General features: G+C 34.7%; 1 protein-coding gene across 6 annotated transcripts; it reads right to left on the minus strand.

The window, feature by feature from the left end:
* Window positions 1-3890: 3890 nt before the first annotated feature.
* On the minus strand, window positions 3891-12482 carry LOC109159569 (transcriptional repressor ILP1). Of its 6 annotated transcripts, XM_019307663.1 has the most exons (10): window positions 11133-12482; window positions 10185-10352; window positions 8941-9620; window positions 8121-8403; window positions 7744-8033; window positions 6666-6878; window positions 5219-5228; window positions 5037-5043; window positions 4574-4576; window positions 3891-4413 (listed from the first exon to the last, which is right to left on the minus strand). In XM_019307663.1, the coding sequence occupies exons 1-6, from the start codon at window positions 12369-12371 to the stop codon at window positions 6686-6688; spliced, it is 2853 nt and encodes a 950-aa protein (XP_019163208.1). In that variant the 5' UTR covers window positions 12372-12482; the 3' UTR covers window positions 3891-4413; window positions 4574-4576; window positions 5037-5043; window positions 5219-5228; window positions 6666-6685. The 6 variants fall into 6 exon arrangements, 5 of the variants coding, with proteins under 5 accessions (XP_019163208.1, XP_019163210.1, XP_019163209.1 ...); XR_002050609.1 differs by lacking the exons at window positions 4574-4576; window positions 5219-5228 and having other exon boundaries at window positions 3891-4418; window positions 4893-5053; window positions 6667-6878; XM_019307665.1 differs by lacking the exons at window positions 4574-4576; window positions 5037-5043; window positions 5219-5228 and having other exon boundaries at window positions 3891-4418; window positions 6667-6878.
* Window positions 12483-19890: the final 7408 nt, after the last annotated feature.

A 19890-nucleotide genomic window follows, 5' to 3' on the forward strand; every position in this document is an offset into this window, starting at 1 on the left:
GATGACGAGATCTTGGTAGTATCCCCATAGGCGGAGATGGAGATGGGCCAGCAGTAGTTCAATTTGACCAACTCCAAGCTAATATTCTACGCGATCGGATCGCGTGCGATTGGAGTGACCAAAATTCGCTGGAAAAAAAGAATTCGCCAGAGAAGAAGGAAGAGATGTGAAATGACTAAAATACCCTTATAATTTTAACCGTTGAAATTTTCCGGCAAAATTTGGCCGGAGTGACCAAAATTGATAAAAATTGCATAGTCAAGGTACTAAATTGACACTTTTGAAAGTCAGGTGCTGAAATTAACAAAGCCCCTATAGTCATATGACCAAAATTGAAATTTTTCTCAATTAAAAATTACTCCCTCCGTTACATTTTATTTGTCTTACTTTTTCTTTTTTTATCCGTCCCAAAATATTGTCCAATTTCTAAAAATGAACAACATGACATTTCTATTTTTCCTATTCTACCCTTTGAACTTAACTACAACTAGTCTGATAGCCCTTAATGCCAACCACTATCATCCACTCAAATATCTTCAAAAGTCGTGCCTAATTAAAAAGTGAAAATATCTCTGCATTTCTCTATATTTCTCATCCTGATTACTCGTGCCTAACTGCCTATACTATAAGAAAAAAGTGAACAGATCTCTCCATTAATCATCCTGGTTCATCTCTTGCTTTATTAAGCATGGGTCGCTCCTTTCAAGCTCCGCCGGAAACAGATCGCTACGCCGCCGTGTAGCTCCTGCTAGCGGAAACAGAGACTATGTGCAGCACGAAAGTAGAGACGAACTTGGCGTTGGAGATATAACGAACCTTCTGATCCCCAGAGAATTGACGGTAGAAGTTACGCTACCGCAACGGAAGTCTTATCTATGATCTGGTTTTATTCTCTTCCGCAGCGACAACACGAAACCTTCGGATATCTTCATTTCCATTTTGCAAAAAGGGTCTTCATTTCAACAGTTGTAATCCTTTATGTATTTCAAATCTATAAAATCACTACTTTATGGTTTTTTCTGATCTTTTTTTTTTATCATTCTTATAGTCAAATGTAGATATGATGATTTTTAGAAGAAACAAGTTTGTGTTTTTTTTTAATGATTATTTTGTGTATAAATAAGAATAGAATACATAGTAGTTATGGAGTATTTGCTGATGAAAGATGATTGAGTTATTTGCAAAAGAGATGAAGAAATATACAGAGTACTTCGTAGTAAAGTTCTCAAATAAGATGAAGAAAGAAGAAGAAATGTACTGTAGCAAAGTACTCAAACTGACAGAGAGTATAAGGGCATAAATGGAAAGGGAATCAGTTTTCTTTACTTACCTTTATAATGCGTGTCAAAATTAAGTAGGACATACATTTCGGGATAGAGAGAGTATAATAATTTAAAATTTTGACTAAGAATTGACCGGGGACGAGGAATCCCCATCCCCGCCTAATTTCCCACAGGGGCGGGGCGGGGATGACCGGATGGGGACTATTTTTAATTCTTCGCCGGGGATGGGGATGGGGAGTATACTCCCCGCTCCGTTGCCATCCCTACCCGCAACACACATGCCTCCCCGACCGGGGACGGCCTCAACGGGACCGCTAATCGGCAACGAACTCTTTCCGTGAGGTCGGCGGGTGACCTCTAGGACCGTCTCAACCACAACTGCAACGATGGGTTGGTTTCTACCACCCCTCCTTCGGCCTCGGGCCCCAGAATGGGGTGGTCGCATGTCTACTATTCCAAAAACTCTTTAATATTTACTGATGGTGATGCTCTAAGAGTTGCTAGATCCAAGTTCATATAAATTGATATGTGTGTTTCTTTTTTTCTTTTTTTTTTTTTTTTAAATATAAATTAAATAAACTTTTGAACTATTTAATAAAATACAGTTGAACCATTAAACAAAACGTTCTAATTAAGCCCTTAAAGTCAATTAAAAAATATGCAATTTGACCCATTATTACACTTGAACCATTAAACAACATGTTGGTTGGCGTATCATCCTCTTTGGCATTTTGTGTGTTTTTTTAATAAAAAATTTGTTGCTGGTAGCCATGTCACCATCCACTGGGACGAAGCTCAGACGAAAGTAAAGCATTTGCTTTCATCTATCCTCGTCCAGACTCGGACAGCCATTATATTAATTTATCCACCTTTTAGCTTGTTTCAAGCTTACATGTTTCTTGATTTAATTGTATAAATAGATTTTCTATTACATATTTTTTTTTATTGTGTTTAAGGGTTTAATTGAAGCCTTTTGTAGTTTGATGGGTCAATTACATTTTCATAAATCTATTTGATCTTTATCCCTTTTTGAGAAAAAACTAAAAATAAAGTGGAGAGTATGTATACTGGAATTCTGTATAGTAGAAAGATGTGGTCCAAAATCTCATGTGTAACTGGAAATGAGGAAAAAAATAATGCTGGAGCACTTCTGGCTGTGTGCCTGTTACAACCTAATTGAGTTGTTTGAGTGAAGAGAATAGTTGAAAAATGGAAGGATATTATGAACCATTATATTGTATTGTATGGCCGGGTTGGTTGGCAAAAGAAAATGTTAAATTTTCTGGTGCGAATTTGTGTCACCTTCACCTGGTTTGGCAGAGGATATAGAGAATTGGAAACAATGGATTTTCCTGCTATGATATTAAGGCTATCCTTATCCCTGTAAATCTCTCTCATTTTTTAAAATGGGTCTCATTTCCATATCATCAAATTTGTAAAATTTTCACTATTTATTTTACATCCCTGTAAATTTATCTCACTTTCAAAAATGCATCCCACATTCATATTATATTATAAATATAATATTAAAAGAAATAATAAAAATAAAAAAAATCAAAAATCAAAAGGTGCGTGTGTTGGCAGTCCTTTTCAGCAGGTTTAGCAGCTTTATGCATTTACCATCTCTTTTGCAAATTCTCTCTCTTCTTGTTAATTTTGTAAATTCTCTCTCCTCTTACATTACACTTAGCATTAAATAATAATTTAAACACATTCTCTTACCATGTAAGCTTGCCAATTCCAAATTTGCAGGGATGGGTTTAGCCTAAGGGTAAGGGGGGTTGGTTCTATCTTTATCTTTGCTAGCTATGAATTGAGTTTCTCCTTATATTCTTTTAGGTAATAGTGCAAAACGTACTCAAAAACAATATTGTTGTTTGAGGTTAGATTCTGGAGCAGTTGTAGTACATTTGTACACCATGCCTTTCAAATCATACTTCACATTTAGGTTTTATGTACTCCGTATTTTTTTTTTTTAGAAATGTTGTAAGACCATCTCCAACCTAAAACACTAAATTTTGCACCAAAAGAAATATTTTTAGCATATTCTTACATCAAATTTTTTTCATCTCCAACCCATTTACACCAAATCTTATTCCTACACTAAAATAATTTACATTCCATAAATTAAAAAGTTTATATTTAGTTCTATTATTCTAATATAACATATAGTTGTAATTTAATAAATTAAACTTTAATTATATTTTATGTAATTATATTCAATATTAGTCTTGTTTTAAATTTTAATCGCCTTGATGAGATCTTTCAAAAGATATAATTTTATTTTTTAATAATATACAAGTTGTGTTTAAATATGTAACAAAATATACAAATATATTAAAATTAAACTAAGGATATAAAAGGAATTATAAATAAAAGCCGGGAGTAATATAAGAATAAAAACCACACCAAATTTTAATAACGAGAAAATGGTATTATAACGAGTTGGTTGGAGGGCTTTTCACGCCATTTTTTTCTGATTTGGTGATTTGGCGTTGGGTTGGGGATGGTATAAGTAGGTGGTCTTTCTTTCTTCTACATACTCTCCACTCTATTTTTAGTTTTTTAATCTTTTCTTAACCTTTATAGTTCAATCAGGTAGAGACGTAACAAAAATAGAAATATACTTCGTATATGTATTATATCATCCAGGATTGGATTGGATTGGATTGGATTGGGGAAACGGTTGAATTACACAGCAGCACTAGCATTCATGGGAGAAGAAATCTTTGGTGTGTAGGGGTGGGTAAATTAGTGGTCTCTAAACACAAAATCCTAAATTTTAGAAATCTAAGAATAAGTTATACTACAGTAAAAACAACCCCACCCCTTCTTCAGTAGTAGAAATTCTCACTGCCTTTTAACTCTAACCATTTTTGTTTAGTCTCTACCCTCTATGTTTTCATTCTTTGGCAGTTTGAATCAAGAAATGCATATGCCTCAAGCTTTAGCTCTTCTCCTTCCTTTCACCCTCTCATCTCATTTCCTTTCTTACCCGCTGTATTCCCTCCCTCCCTCCCGAGGATCGCTCATGCAACAGAATGTCAAAATGATTGCAGTTTCTGTTGCCGGAGGAAGATTCTTTTCAGAGAAATGCTCCTTCAATTCTGTTGATCATCATTCATAAATGCTTTCCTGCATTTAGAACAAGAAAAATCTATGAATAAAGGAGTTAATAAACTTACTGCTGCTAAAGTGCTCGAACAAACTGTTTAAAGGAATACCCATTTTCTTCTTGTGATACTAACTGGTTTTTCCTGCTGTCATCCTCAAAACTATATATTAATAACATACTCTCGACTACTTTGATTAGGTGAGAACTAAACTTAAAAAGGAAAAAGTTACATCCATTATACCTTTGTGGACATGGAAAAAAATCAAATTACAGGCACTGAATAAAGATGAAAAGCAGAATAAGAAACTTGTAGAGGTAAAAGAAGGGTGGCAATCCCTATAGAACAAATTTGGCAAAGATTTGAGATACAACTGTGGGAGATCATGAATAAATAAAGGGTCATTTTTTTGGCATTGAAGATAAAGAAACAAGTATTGAAAAGCAGAAGCAAGCTTTTCATGAAGCACAAAAAAAATTTGGATAATGTGAATAACCTTGTGATAGAGACTGGAGGAGAAACTGGCATTTACTAAAGGGCTCATAATTTGACTACTGAATTCTATGGTGCCACAGATAAACATCTCTGAATGTTGCTTTTCTCTTCAACTTCCTTACATTTCAACATTCTTTGTATTCACAATGTTTCTACATATACCTTGTAAATTCATTACAGGACATGCAGAATTAGGATAATGTCCTGAGAAATGCAGGTAGGCTGTATTTTTATTTGTTTATATTTTTTTGGGAAAGGGTGGAAGATAGGAAAGCAATCAACTGCAACATCAGAATAGCTCATTTTTTATGCATTTGAGGTTAGTACTCCATTCTTTAATTAAGCACAAAGAAAATTCCAAGGTTCATTTGAAGTTTTAGTCGCTTTATTCACACATTTAAAAAAAAAAAAAAGTGATAAACAAACAAGAAAATATTTGTCCCAAATTGTTCCAAAAATTATTAATATATGGTAGGGAGTTTATGATAGATAGTGTTTGCTCCGCATGCAGGAACAAAGGGAATAAAATTCTGAAAGGTAAATAAATATGCAGGTTTAAACAAACATAAATTGGAAAAAATGGAAAAGTATAGTTCTACATGAAAAAAAAAACGTAATTAATCATCAAAAGATCTTAGCTATGTACATGTGTAAGAAATACATGAGAAATAGGTGAAATTATCTTGCTTGTGTCAGTCAGTGCATTAGATATAGAAAAAGCAGTGAGTGGAGTCTCACTGTCAGTGCATCAGATAATGCAATGACAGTGAGATTTGAGTGGTTAAGACCACTTCACTAACCCTTATCCTCCAATTGAAATTTCTGCGATTAGAGTGGTGGACCACTACAACCACAATTCATCCAAACAGTCTTTTGAATGAATTTCACAATGAAATAAAATACTCCTAAAACTAATGTCATTCTCTTCAAATGAATTTTAAAATCAATTAGAAATCCTAACCAATACTCTACATCACTTAACTCTAGCATACAGAATTGGCTTAAAATACCTAATATCCATGTACTCTATTTGAATCATTAATTTAATAAATTTATCAAGTTAATCCTTGCATTCTTAAGAAAGGTGACAATCAAGGTCAATTGTAAAGTCTGTCAGTTCACTCAGTCGTTTGCTTATGTGTCACTAAGAAACAAAAAAACTATAAGAGGCCACCCATTGATTCTACAGTTCTACTTCATCAGTTTCAAACACTCCTGTGACTACCCAATGCTGAATCCTTGATTGGGAACCATTTATGCAATTAGTCAAACTGTATCTAACAAGCATTTTTGCATGCATCACTACTCAAGAAATTAGTTATATCCATTAATCACTCTAGAGCAACTTTGTGTAGCTGCTATCCAAATCCAAGGGGCATGCCTCACAAGTTTTTTTTTTTAAATTTAATTGAGATTAGCTAACCACATTAATGACACATAAGCAGACAAAATGGTGTCAATCAACTAAGTCTATTATTGTTTTTGATTGTCACTATTTCAATGGTACAAGGATTAAAGTGACCAATTTAGACTAAAGGGAACTTTGTCCAGAAAAAAAAAAAAAAAAGTATAGGGATTGATTGCAAAACTTGAACCTATAAAATTATAAGAATGAAGATAGATTCCTATCAACTGTGATCATTTCACTTTTTATGCTCTCCACTGATATTCATTTTGGACATAACTACAAGAACACGGATCAATGCTCAATTAGTAATTAAAAATTGGACTCTTGAAAGTAGAGCCACATGTCAGGCAGAAAAAAAAATTGGAACCTGTGGCAGAAGAAACAAATCATAATGCCTCCTTGATATTAAAGGTTCTTGAAATTTCCCTGGCATGATCATATTCATTGAGTTCAACCAGCATCTTTTTTAGTCTACGAGCAAGTTTTCCAGTCTCTAACTCTGCTCCAGTTGATAAATGCTTCTTCTCCAACATTCTACTTAGTGCTAACAAATAATCAACCAGTGGTTGCAACTTTGGACTACACACAAGTAAACAACAAAGAAAGCAGTCAGTATCACAAATTTATGCCCAGTGAGGGAGGGAGAAAAAAAAAAAAAAGAGATTATAAAACTATCTAGTGCTGCAATTAGCCATGCATTCAGTACCAATCAAGGTTTTAATGAAACGATTGGAAAGGAAAATTAACATTCAGAATAACCTTAATTTGTACAGTAAAAGCACAAACACTAGTACTCTAGCCTAAACGTAATCAAGGTGTTCACAGAATTTGACAAATCCAGTCTTTTTCTTAACTTTCCCTATATCCTCCCTCGAATTCCCCTTGCTGGAAATGTCAATGCAAGAGGAGGCCGTGAAATTGGTACTCAAATCTGGTCTCTACTCTCTTTCACAATATCAATGGATTAGGGAGGAAATTGAGGTTCTTCAATGTCAGCAAGGCTTTGCATTGGTCCACTGCTTGGTAACCACACTAAGATTGATTAGCATTTTTTCCTAGTCCAAGGGGAGGCGAAGAATTAAATCTCCAAAAACAACCTTACTACCCTGTGCATCAAAAGGCCAATGCCCTCTTATTATGTAAACACAATGCATTGCTAGAGGCAGAAAAGCTTTAGTTTTAAGTCAATAGAGGCTCCAATATGTGACTCAAGGTGCAGACATCATTGGTCCACCCTGGATTGGTTTCATGCAGCAGTAAGCCTAAACCTTCTGCATCCCTTAAAACTATTTCTATACCCTCCCACTTCTCCATTTTTGTCGTAAGAAATACTATAGTAAGATTGATCAATAAGAAAAGTGCAAATGGAACATGACATTTGAATACATATAAAACAAGAAGAAAATTAAGATGAAGAAATTGGAACTATATAAATAGGCAATACCTGTGATTGCCAATGACACTTGGACCAGCCCAGACACCATACAATGAAGCAACAATCCTCTCAGTTCTTGTAATTGCATCATCAATGTCTGATTGAATGTTCCGAAGGTGTGGAAGAATCTTTCCGCTTAAGAGTTCATCAAGAGCAAGCTTCTCCAAGACAGGCATTGCAAGAACATTATTCCACAAGCATATATTTCTCATTAAGCGAACAGACATGCCGAACCTATATGCTGCAATACGAGCTGCATTTGGTACAGCCTTCATTAGAATTGAATCCCACTTGGGAACCTGTAAAAGTATGTATAAAATCAGATAGAACCATTCACTGTTAAACTAGAGCATGAAAAGAGATATTTCTAGAGAATAAAAAGATACCACCAACTTAGCCACAGCATCAGCAAGACGGTTACGCAAAACAGCTACCAAATCACCAAGAGCCGAACTAGACAAGGGGACATATCTAAACACCAAGTTAATGGCAGAGACAGCATATTTTGTTTCTCGAGTGCTAAGCATGTCCCAACAGTGTGCTAAATGATTGTGAAGGATAGGAATTGCAAGCTTTTCGACAAGCTGAGGAATGAGGTTGGCATCAGCATCATCAGAGCTAAATTCACTATCATGTTCAGGAAGTCCATAATTGAAGAGTAAAGAATGCCTGGAGACAAATAAAAAGAATGATATGCTAAATACACTGCACTGTTGAAGGTCAAATATTTAACTAATGCTCTCTTCCCTGGCTAGAAATTGCTACAATAATTATTGTAATCCCACAAAAGCTATAAATCAATAGATAGATCGACAATTCAATCACCACATAGTATATCTAGCAAGAAATATCTTCAATGAGGACAAACTTCAAAGAGAAGTTCTAAGAAATTTTGACCCTGATGTAACTAGTAACAAGAAAGCATTGCTAGTTTTCATAATTAATTTGTAGTGCAGACATTTTGGCCGTTTTATAATTACTACATAAAAAGCTTTTGTAGAGATCATAAATCTGTGCTATTAGAAATAAAGTATATAAAATTCAATGATCATTATTCTTTTTCCAATCTGTTGATTACACCTATTGATCCTACTTCCAACATGCCTTGTACTGTACAGTTGTAAGTTGCATAACAAGTTTTATACTAGAAAGGCCGCCTGAAAAAGGCTTCATTATAATTAACTACCATGAGTTGAGAAGGCATACCATTTCATATCCATAAAATCTGCATCTTCATGCAATGGATCCCATTTCAAAAGCTCCAATCTGACATAGGGAGATAGAATACCAGGAATGCTTAGAGGCATATAAGCATCACGATAACTTGAAGAATAACCTTTCTTCCATCTCTCAAACTTGTCAACAACCACTGCTAGTTGAGAGTATTCATCATTTGTATCACTGAATATCTCTTCAGCAACCTGAAGCAATTGATCACGGTTTGATCTGTAGGCTGTACTCTCACTGTCACTTCCATCAGTGCTTGATTCACCTTCTACCCGCTGATAGGAACTGTCATTTTTTATGGTTGACATTCTTTTAGTATCAGATTTTGCTCTCCTATGTTCTCGAGCCTTTTCTCTCCTTGCCATATCCATTCGCTTTTGTTGATTCAAATCTCTACCAAATTCATCTAGCTTTACAGGCAAGTCCCTTAGCCTTCTTGCCTCAGCAGCAGCTCTTAAAGCAGCTTCTTTTGCAGCAACTATTGTTGCCGCACTGCTACCACGTTCACTAAAAACTTGCTTTGCAGCACTGATAGCATCTTCTAGTTCTCTCATTTCATCTTCATTATCGGCAGCCCTTCTTTCTAAAATGGCTTCTGCTCGTGCTTTATGAAGCTTCTGCATCTGGTCTTCTAGTTCCTCTATGTAAGGAGCTTTCTCCTGCAGTGAATAAGAATTTCAAAATGTAATTTGGCTTCACCATAAAACTAATGAGACTACAAGTTATCAAAATGGACTACTGGTTATCATGTGATTGCATCATCCATCCTTAATTTAAATTTTAAGGACCGCTTATTCATTTATATTTGGTTTCAAACCTTAATCACTTAAGTTAACTACAACTTTAATGAAAGTATCAATTTGCATCATTTGAATCATTAATGGCCTAATTTCTACCTTTTGAAGTGCATTGGGTGATTTACCAACTCTACTCAACCAAGCCTTAACCCCAATCAAATTAGTGTAAGGTACATGGACTATAATTCTATACTCAGTTCCATACTTCCATGCAACATTAGACAACAATCCAGGGTGATTCTCCACCAATACAAATTCAATACTTCTTGCTTTCTTGGGTGATTTACAAAAAAAAAATAAGCATGAAGGAAATATGAGATAAATGTGTGTGTGTTACTTGTTCAAAAATGTAAGAACAATAGTACAATTCAAGAAAATAGCATTAAAATACAGAAATTTGCAAGTCAAAAATTATATACACCATACCTGCAGAAATGAACATATAACAGAAACAAAGTCGCGAAGGTTTTGCATAAAGATGTACTTTTCACCAGCAGCAGCTAAAGAATTTTCCAAAGTAGTCACATTTGACAATGAAGAAGACAAATTTTCTTCAGTCTTGGACAAGGATGCCACAGTCCGGCCATGAGATTCCTGACCAAGGACAAATGAAATGCAAAGGTGATTAAGATATTACAATATGCAAAAGTGGTAATGTATACTATCAACTTCTGCATAAGGGCAATTGTAGTATCAAGTTAATCAAATGTCATAAGGAATCATTTACGCACACTGGCAGTAAGATACTAAGATGATTAGAGTCTACAATCTTTACATAAAAATATGCAAACCTTTCTCTTTGAACAATTCATGATAATCATCCACTAAAAGTAATGCACATAACAAATGAATAGGAAGCAGCTATCTCTAGAGGAAATGGTCACATGTAGTTTCCGATCATGACAGTAATTTATGATCATAAAACTAACTTCAAGCTCAAAAGTATAATGGCAGGGAACTTCTAAACAATGTCTAAAGTTTACAACAAAATTTTGTGCATTTAGTAACGGGAAAATAGAAAATTGGAAAAATGGAAAACAGAAAAATGTTTTGTTGTGAATCCTATCATATAGGGATCGTTTACTAACTGGAAAATTTCTCCAGTTTTCTCTTTAAAATTAGCAGTAGGCACTTAGCAGTTTACACAATGTATTGTTCAAAACATGACAAAGCTTTAGGGCTTAAAGCCATATTAAGATTATTCTTATAATGCTAGTGTGTTTCTTAAGGAAATATACCATAATTTATCATAACCAGATCTAAATTCAGTGCTTATATAAATTAATGTTCACATAAAGGCAGGAACAATTTTTCTCAAGATATATACTTCAGAATAGGAGATCAAAATGATTCATGTGAGTGCAAAAATTATACCTTAATCCTACATGCATTCTCATGCATTGCTTTCTGAGCAAGCTCAGCTTGCTGTGAAATTGAGATAGCATTTGAACCAGGCCAGCCCCCAGCTGCTCCTGTAATATTAGGACTAACAACAGGAGCAGCAACTGTCTGAGCGGAGGAATATACACTAGCTCCTGAAATTGGATATCCAAACTTCGTCTGCTGAACACTCTGAACCACAGGGATACTGTTGACACCACTACCACTACTACTCACTCCTCTACTAGAACCATCATCCATCCTCTTTCCCAGGCCCTTCCTCACCTGCTCTTCTTCCCACATTTTATCCTCTTCATCCTCATCATACACACTATCATCTCCAACATCCTTCTGCACTGCCTTATCCTCATAATCCTCAAAGACTCCCCTCTTTCCACTATCAATTTTTTCCCCAAAAAACCCAATTCTCCCTTGAAACTCCGGCTCCTCATCACTCAAACCATCAGCTTCCCCATGATTACTTCCTCCATCTAATGCGATATAGTCGGGCGCAGCTGCCCGAGCTTGCCTGAGTCTCTCCCGCTTCGCTCTTATGGCATCTATCATTGCCTGGTCTGGTATCTCTGGCCCAATATCATCAGTTGCCCTCAAGACCTTCCCCAACCCCATTGAATTGAGCCGGTTCACAGTATCCTCTCTATCTATTCCCCCAGACCCACCCTGTCTATCAACCCTTGCTTCATCATCTTCACTATCACGTCCCGTTTCCATCTCTGAGTCCACAGAAACTGCTGGTTTAACAAGCCCCTTCAATACAATTACAGGCTCCATTGACTCAGGTTTTGGTTTTGGTTTCGGCTGAGTAGGGCGGGAACCAGCTAGGGTTTTGGTGTTCTTCTGGAGCTCAAGGAGAGCTTCTTTGGTGTAGGTACCAGCTTGGGGCTGCACATTGGAGGGGAGAGAAGGCGCTAGGGCACTTCTCCCTTTTACTGAGGACAGCTTGTGAGAAGACGATGGCCTGGCGAGCCTAGAGCTTGAGGAGGAGGGTCTAGAAGGGCGAGTGAAAGGCGAATCTTCGGACTCTTCGTCATCTGCAAAGCTAAGGAGGCTCTTGGGAGCTAGCGTTGAAGATTTCTTCGGCTTGCCGGAACTGGCGACGGGTTTGGCTTGGGATTGTGTGGAGTTGCCATTAGGTGAAATGACCGCCGGCGCTTCATCTCCGTCATCGTCGTCTCCGCCGCGGCGGCGGAAATTTCTGGCTTTTCCGCTCATGTCTCTGTGGTGCTCTTTTTCGGTGGCCGTATTCTCGTCGGGCTACTCCAGCCTCTAGGGTCAAAGATGAGAGAAGAAGAAGAACGACGGGAATCCCAAATTCTGTCGAGAAAGCCTATTGAGCAATTGGGCTCTTTTTATTTATAATGACGGGAGTCCCAAATTGGGCCTAGAGTTGCGTATTGGGCTTTTAAAATATCTAGCCATTTAGGTAGGCAATGCGCCCTAATACACATAATTGTATAAACAAATACACATAATCACGTCAACTCCCTACATAACTTACCAAAACGACGTCGTTTTGGGAGGTGCGGGGCGCACAGTGCTACGCGCGCCGTGGTGCAGGGTATAACAATTGATTTAGGTACCAATAATAAATATATGTTGTGAATCCGGTCCACCTTGCAAAGTGGATCCTGCTTCAAAACGGTGTCGCTTTGCTTCAAAACGATGCCCTCTGAATTTCAAAAAATTTGCTTCATTCCTTTCCGTTAACTTGTTGTTTGTCTTCAGAATTGCTTTCTTCCTTCCTTCATTCCTCAAACCTACCTTCTTCTCCTTCGCAAGTTGTTTCTCCTTCATTTTTTATTGTATGTTGTTCTTCTGATTTCGAATTTTAATTTCTTCGATGGAGGAGGCAAGAGATCAGGCAAATTTAAACGTTGATGGATTGTATACAATTGCAGGTTTTTTTCTAATTTTTATATTCGATTTTTGTGATTTTTACATTCGATTTTTCTAAGTTTTCTGGTTTTTTTTTTTTTTTTTTTTTTTTTTTTTACATGTATGAGGATGCATTATGAATTCGAATTTATTTTTGTGTTGTTAGTGCGACAAATTTGGTGTTAGAATTATGATTTGTTCATGTTTGTGTTTAGAATTTGTGATTTATATTGATTATTTACCATGTATGTGATTTTGGTGAGTTTTTATTGGCAATTATTAACAATTTGGTGTGTTTACATTGTTCACAAAATGTTCATAATTTTACAATTGAACGTTCACAATTTTTTTAGCTCTATATTCACAATTGTTGAACTCTATATTTACAATATTTATTGCTACTTTGTTTCAGTAAGTACAGATCAAGCAGATTTAAACATTAATGGCTCTTTTTCAATTCTAGTTTTGTTTATATATAGTTTTACAGTCAATTAGCAATTTATTTTAATTTGGGTGAATATTTATTAATTATTATTGACAAAATTATATGTTCACAATTATTCACAGCTTGTAAAATTAATGTTCACAAATTAGAAGCTCAATATTCACAATTTACAACTGAATGTTAACAATTTTTGAACTCTATATTCAAATTGTTCACTACTACTCTGTTATATTTTTGATAAGTGTTAAATTGTGTTATTTTTATGGGTTAATTAAGAGTTATATTTTGCTTAATTAGAGTCCTTCAGGCATATTATGTGCTTAGAATAACTTAATTTGATTAAAGTTAGGCACAAGGATTAGTTTTGATTACATTTGTGAAAATAGCAAAATATTGACAATTTTAGGACATTTCAGCGATATTTCGGAAGAAAAATCATATCTAGAGCTAGGAGTGTCCGATCGAGGTGATTCAAGTGACCATGGATCGGCATCAAAAATAGTTACAATGTTCATGAAGACCACGAAGGCCAATTCGGACATATAAGCAGTCAAAATCAACGAAGAAAGCATCAGGAGACCCATTTACGCGAGTTGTCACGCTGTAAGGCGCGCGTAAATGGGAAATAATGAGCTAAAAGTAGTTTTAAAGGGCGAAAATCTCCAGATTTGGAGAGACTTAATTATTCATTTTGCAACTTTCTCACTCTAGAATTTTTTAGGTTAGAATTCTCTCTACCTTCTCTCTATAAATTATATTCATTTTCACATTCTTTCACTTCCATAGCTTAGATTAGTTTAGTATTTCATCTCTAACTCATCTACGAAGCTTGTAATCATGGATTGGAGTGGGATTGAACCACAAATCCTTCATCTTCAATAGAGAAGTTTCTTACTCTTCTTTTAAAGCTCTTTTGCAATGTTTATGCTTTATATTTATGTTTTTGTGTTCTTTATGTTAGGATCGATACGGTTCACAGCACCTAATTAGAATAGCAACTTGGGCGAAAAATATTGAGAATATTTCTAGTGTAAGATTTAGAATAAATCATACACACAATAAGGCAATATTGAAGAAGGATTTTTGTATTGGCAAAAGAAAATAATACAATAGGAGTTACAATATAACTCTCTATTTCTCTCTACTAGCAATTCATATGCTAAACTATCTAAAGAGATACAAGATGGGATGAGATGGGATGATCAGAATGACAAAATGAACTCCCTATTTATAGTAGGAGATTAGGGGTCATTTTGTAGATAGCCAAAAGTATAGGGACTAAGTTGCAAATTCTTTTGTCAACATTTGTTGCTAGCTAACTGCATTGCTGACAATTCTTTAATACCTTAGCCTAAAACCTTAGCCCCCAAACTTTAGCCTAAAACCTTAACCCCCAAACCTTAGCCTCTTTCCACTTTTGAATTTATTCATTACACTTTATGCTATTTAATCATGTGTAGTTTGTTTATGGACTTGGAATTGATACGTCACGAGAGTGGGGCAATTTCTTGTTCTAATCCTTGTTTATTAATCACGAGAGTGGTTCGTAGATTAGGATACCTACGTGCATTCCATTTTGATTCCTTGGTTATTTGTTCTCCCTAATCCCATAGGTTGTTGAAGTATCTAGATGATAATGCTCCCTAGCTTGAGTCCTATTTCTTTATTTTGTGTTTATCTTTGTGTACTAGTTTTTTACGCGCATTGCGCGATTGGGATAATGCCCAATATTTTTTTAAAAATAAATATTTTAAAGTATATCAAGGCAAGATTATATTAGAATTGTTCATGCATAGATAATTGAATGTTGAATTTGCGTATTTAAATTGGTACTTTTAAGTTACAAATACAAGATAATATAGTCAAGATTGATTATAATAGTCAATAAAATAATGGAAAATTGTAAAAAATGCCCCTCTATAATATGCCAATTATCAATGTCATCCCTGAATTATGAGTGGTGTAAATGTTGCCCCTCAATTATCAAAATGGTGCACATATAGCCCCTCCCGTAACGGACCTGTGGTTCCCCACCACTGTCCATCATTGGTACTTCGAATCAAGGGAGAGAAAAAACAACTAAATTACATATTTACTCCGACTTAACGGTGTTGTACACTAACGGGGAACCACATGTCCGTTACGGGAAGGGCTATATGTGCACTGTTTTGATAATTGAGGGGCAACATTTACATCACTCATAATTCAAGGGTGACATTGATAATTGACATATTATAGAGGGGCATTTTTTACAATTTTCGCTAAAATAATTGTATGGGTATGGTTGAAACCAAATACGGGACATAAGGGAGAGCAAATAAAAATTAAAGCATAAAATATTAAATATATACTAATATTGTTTGAGGATATTCCGGCAATAGGATTTGTGGTTAGAGTTCTATTAAGACTTTAATATTACTATATTAGAATTAGATTAATGTTGTAGTTATAATTCTATATTAGACTTTAATATTAGAATTAGACTAACGGTGAATTAGCGGTACTTAATGAAAAAGTTAACGGATCTGATAATCATATAATTAAGGATAAATTAAGAAATCTTAAGGAAAAATTAAAATCTGAACTATTCATTTGATTTAATAATTTGACAGTCATTTTTCTACCCAATGTTTATAATTAAATAAATATTTGAAAGTATATAAATGCAAGATTATATATGAGAAGTTCAACATAAATAATTTAATGTCCAATTTGTTTATTTAAATATGTAATTCATAGTATATGAATACAATGTAATATATGAGATTCATTATAATTGTTACTATTTTTTTTTTTAAATAGTAACCAAGTAATTTTGTTGCAAAGGGTTCAAATATATTTAATGAATGCACATATATACAAGATTAATGAATGAATCAACGGTACCAGTCCTTTAGGTGTTTTGCTCAGTGTTCAATTAGTTCAACCATTATTGTAGAATAAATTATTATGGATAAAGAAATTCATAATTTAAGGAATTTAGATGTAGTAAAAATTTAAATTTTTTAATTATAATGTAACCCAAAGATATTGGACGATTGGTAAATATGATGTAACCCAAAGATCAAAATGCTAAAGAAAGTGTTTTGGTTATTCAATCGTTTGAAGCAACAATTTGTTCCAAACCACTGAAAATACATACATTGCAATTTACAATATTTTCACTTAACATTTTTGAGAATGATTTCCCAAACAAAACACATCTATATTTTTTTTTAAAAACAATTATTAAAACAATTATTATTATTATTATTATTATTATTATTATTATTATTATTATTATTATTATTATTATTATTATGCCCTTAGGTCATTTTAAATGTTAATTTAAACAGCTAAGTTTTTTAAATATCTTTTTACCAATCGTTGATATAATTCGATGGTCAAATTCGCTAATATAATTCGCTAACGCTAACCGCTAACTGCTGAGTGTCAAACAAGGACATTGCGAGGTAGTTTCTCACTTCAATTTGTTGCGTGATTTGAACTTTGTCAACAAATCCCTCAATAGTTGATATAATTGACTTTATTAATTTAAATTTTTAAAATTTTTCATGGTATTAATAAAATAATTGGTAAATAAATATATAGCATTATTTTGTATTATAACTTTGATACTTAATTAAAAAATAGTGCATAAAAAAGATAATAGACAATGTAGTGAATATAATCAATTAATGAATTTGAATGTAAAGAATTTTTACATTGGAGAAAAATAAAGACAATATAACTAATGAAATTATTTTTCTTAATTAATTTATTGATAATGAATAATTTTTTTAATAAAGACATTGTAGGGACAATGTAGCGAATATAATCAATTGATGAATCTGAATTTTGAAAGTAAAGAATTTTTATATTGGAGAAAAATAAAGACAATATAACTAATGAAATTATTTCTCTTATTTAATTTATTGATAATGAATAATTTTTTTTCTTCTTCCAAAAGGCGGAACTCCAACCCTAAGGACCCCCCCCCCCCCCCCCCCCCCCCCCCCACACCCCGGCCGGACAGAACATTTGGGAGGATGTAAATCATGGTGACTCAACTAATACTTTTTTTTTTTCTTGAATAAAGGCATTGTAGACACATGCATAATTCTAAATTAAAGAATTGCATATGCATTATTTTTTGTTATAGCTACTAAATTATAATTTAATTTAATAAGAGTAAAATAGAATACTAATTATGCCAACTTTGATTGGGATGTGGTTCGAACCTAAGACCTTTCTTATTGAAATCAATGAGTAAGTTAATGGTGAACTACCAGAAATTAACGGAAAATATAATATTTAACGGAAAGTTAACGGATAATCATATTCATTAAGGATAAATTAGGAAATCTCAAGGAAAAATTAAAATCTGATCAATCTGAGCCATTCATTTGATTAAAAAATTTGACCGCCATTTTTTCTACCCATTATAGGCCTAACTCTCTTGGGCTCTTATTATTAGTATTAGTATAGTAGATATGTGTTAGTCTTACCATTTCCTTAAACTTGTAGTTTGCTTAGCTTCTTGTTGATTTCCTTATGATAATGCCTAGTTTATTGTGACTGCATATTGCGTGCCATAACCCCCAATCCCCTGAGGACGACATTTCACACCCGTACACTCACCATCACTCATTTTTGCTATAACAAAAAATTGGCGCCGTTGCCAGGGATTAGCAATTTGGTGTTTCTATGTGATTTCTTGTTTTGCTAGCATTAGAGTTTAAGAAATCTTAGGAGACTAAGTTTTTGTTTTTCTTTGTTTATTTTTCTTGTCAAGTTTACATCATTTGGTTTGGCTGAAAGTAATTTTCCATGATGGATCAATGAAGGTATTACAACTCTCAATCTTTTGGAGGCTTTGGAGACTACATGCCTCAACAAAGATACTATAATGCTCCATCCGTTAATCCTTGTACACCTCAAGCCCCACCTCCAAATAGCTACCATGATGCTCAATTTCAATATCCTTACCCACCACAATCCTACTAAGACTTACCTTGTCATTCCCAATCTTCATTCCATAATCTCTATCCTCAACAATATCAAGATCCCCAATATGCTTTTAATGATCAATACCCTCAATGTTCACAAGACTACAATCCACCTCAACATCCTTTCCCACCACAAGATTACTCTCCAAATTCATACCCTTCACCCATTCATTACACACCATACCCCCAAGACACTCAACCCTCATATGATCATCACACCCATTCACCAAGTGTTGGGGGGTATGGAGTAGATGAGGAGACGTTGGCATTGGCTAGGCGTTGGTGAGACACTATTGTACCCAATGATGGCATTGAGGGTGAGGGCTATCCCATGAGACTAAGTGAGGATGAATATGCCAATAATCAATGGGAAGCTCAAGAGTCACTCTATCAAGAACCTCAACAAGAATTCCAACCATTTGATCAAGATCCGAAGATGAAGTTTATAATGGCCAACATGCTTAAGCAAATGAATGAGTTACAAGTTCAACTAGACAACATGATGGCTCAAGGACAAAGTTTGGCAACTCAAGAACCCATTCAAGAATTGTCTTCCAATGTTAAGATTCTACAAAAGTTGCTCTTTACTAAATGAAGGTCATGTAGTTGAAGAAAATGAAAATCGAGGTGATGACATTGATGGTGAAGATGATGATGATGGAGTTGATGAGGAAATTGAGATGGAACCTTTAAATTGGGAAGAAGGTGTGGAGTTGCATGGGAATGGTGGTAAGGAGGAAGTTGAAAATGGGGGCAATGAACAACTCCAAAATTCTCCGGTAGAAAAGGAAGTGTTGAATGAGAAGGAGAATGAGATTGATAGAATGCATGAAGTGAATGAGGAAACTCCTTCAATGGATGAAAACTCCATTGTTGAGAATTTTAGAAGAGTTTGGGAATCGGGAGGAGTTGATGGGTTTGAGAGTGTAGGCCCCCATTGGCCGATATTCATATCTAAGGACTCTCATTTCCTATTGGTGCATAACGAAGACCCAAGATTTCCATTACTTGCTCAAGAAAAGGTAATCAAGAAGATAATAGGAATGGAGACTTTGGGATTGGTCAATCTCATCTCTACTACCAAGAAGCAATGTTTAGGAAGAAATCCTTATTTGATTTGTGGATCAAGAATTAATTTGAGGAAAGAGGCATGAAACTTGGAATGAAGAATGAGGGAATCTTAGCAATTAGAGTGGTGAACTTGATCTTAAAGGAACTTATTGATGGCCACCACTCGAAGTGCTATTTGGAAGGAAAGGTAGAAGAAAAAGAGATGAAAATTGAAGAAGAGAGCATATTTTCGGAAGTGGATCATTGTAATTTCTTTGAGAAGAATATGCTATTTTTGAGCTTAAAGAGTTCCTTAATGCCTGGTATTTAAGGACATTCATTGAAGAGAAAGTGGATGGAGAAAAGGAACTCA

This window comes from Ipomoea nil, unplaced genomic scaffold, assembly GCF_001879475.1.
Source record: "Ipomoea nil cultivar Tokyo-kokei standard unplaced genomic scaffold, Asagao_1.1 scaffold2833, whole genome shotgun sequence".
In the NCBI taxonomy this organism is placed as follows: domain Eukaryota; kingdom Viridiplantae; phylum Streptophyta; class Magnoliopsida; order Solanales; family Convolvulaceae; genus Ipomoea; species Ipomoea nil.

Excerpts from the sequence above, each read along its gene's own strand:
- LOC109159569 (XM_019307665.1), bottom strand. The coding sequence starts at position 12,371 with ATGAGCGGAAAAGCCAGAAATTTCCGCCGCCGCGGCGGAGACGACGAT. Across the intron at positions 10,353-11,132 it reads AGAATGCATGTAGGATTAAG|GAATCTCATGGCCGGACTGT; the intron begins GTATAATTTTTG and ends GTCCTTGGTCAG. Across the intron at positions 9,621-10,184 it reads TTATATGTTCATTTCTGCAG|GAGAAAGCTCCTTACATAGA; the intron begins GTATGGTGTATA and ends TATTCACTGCAG.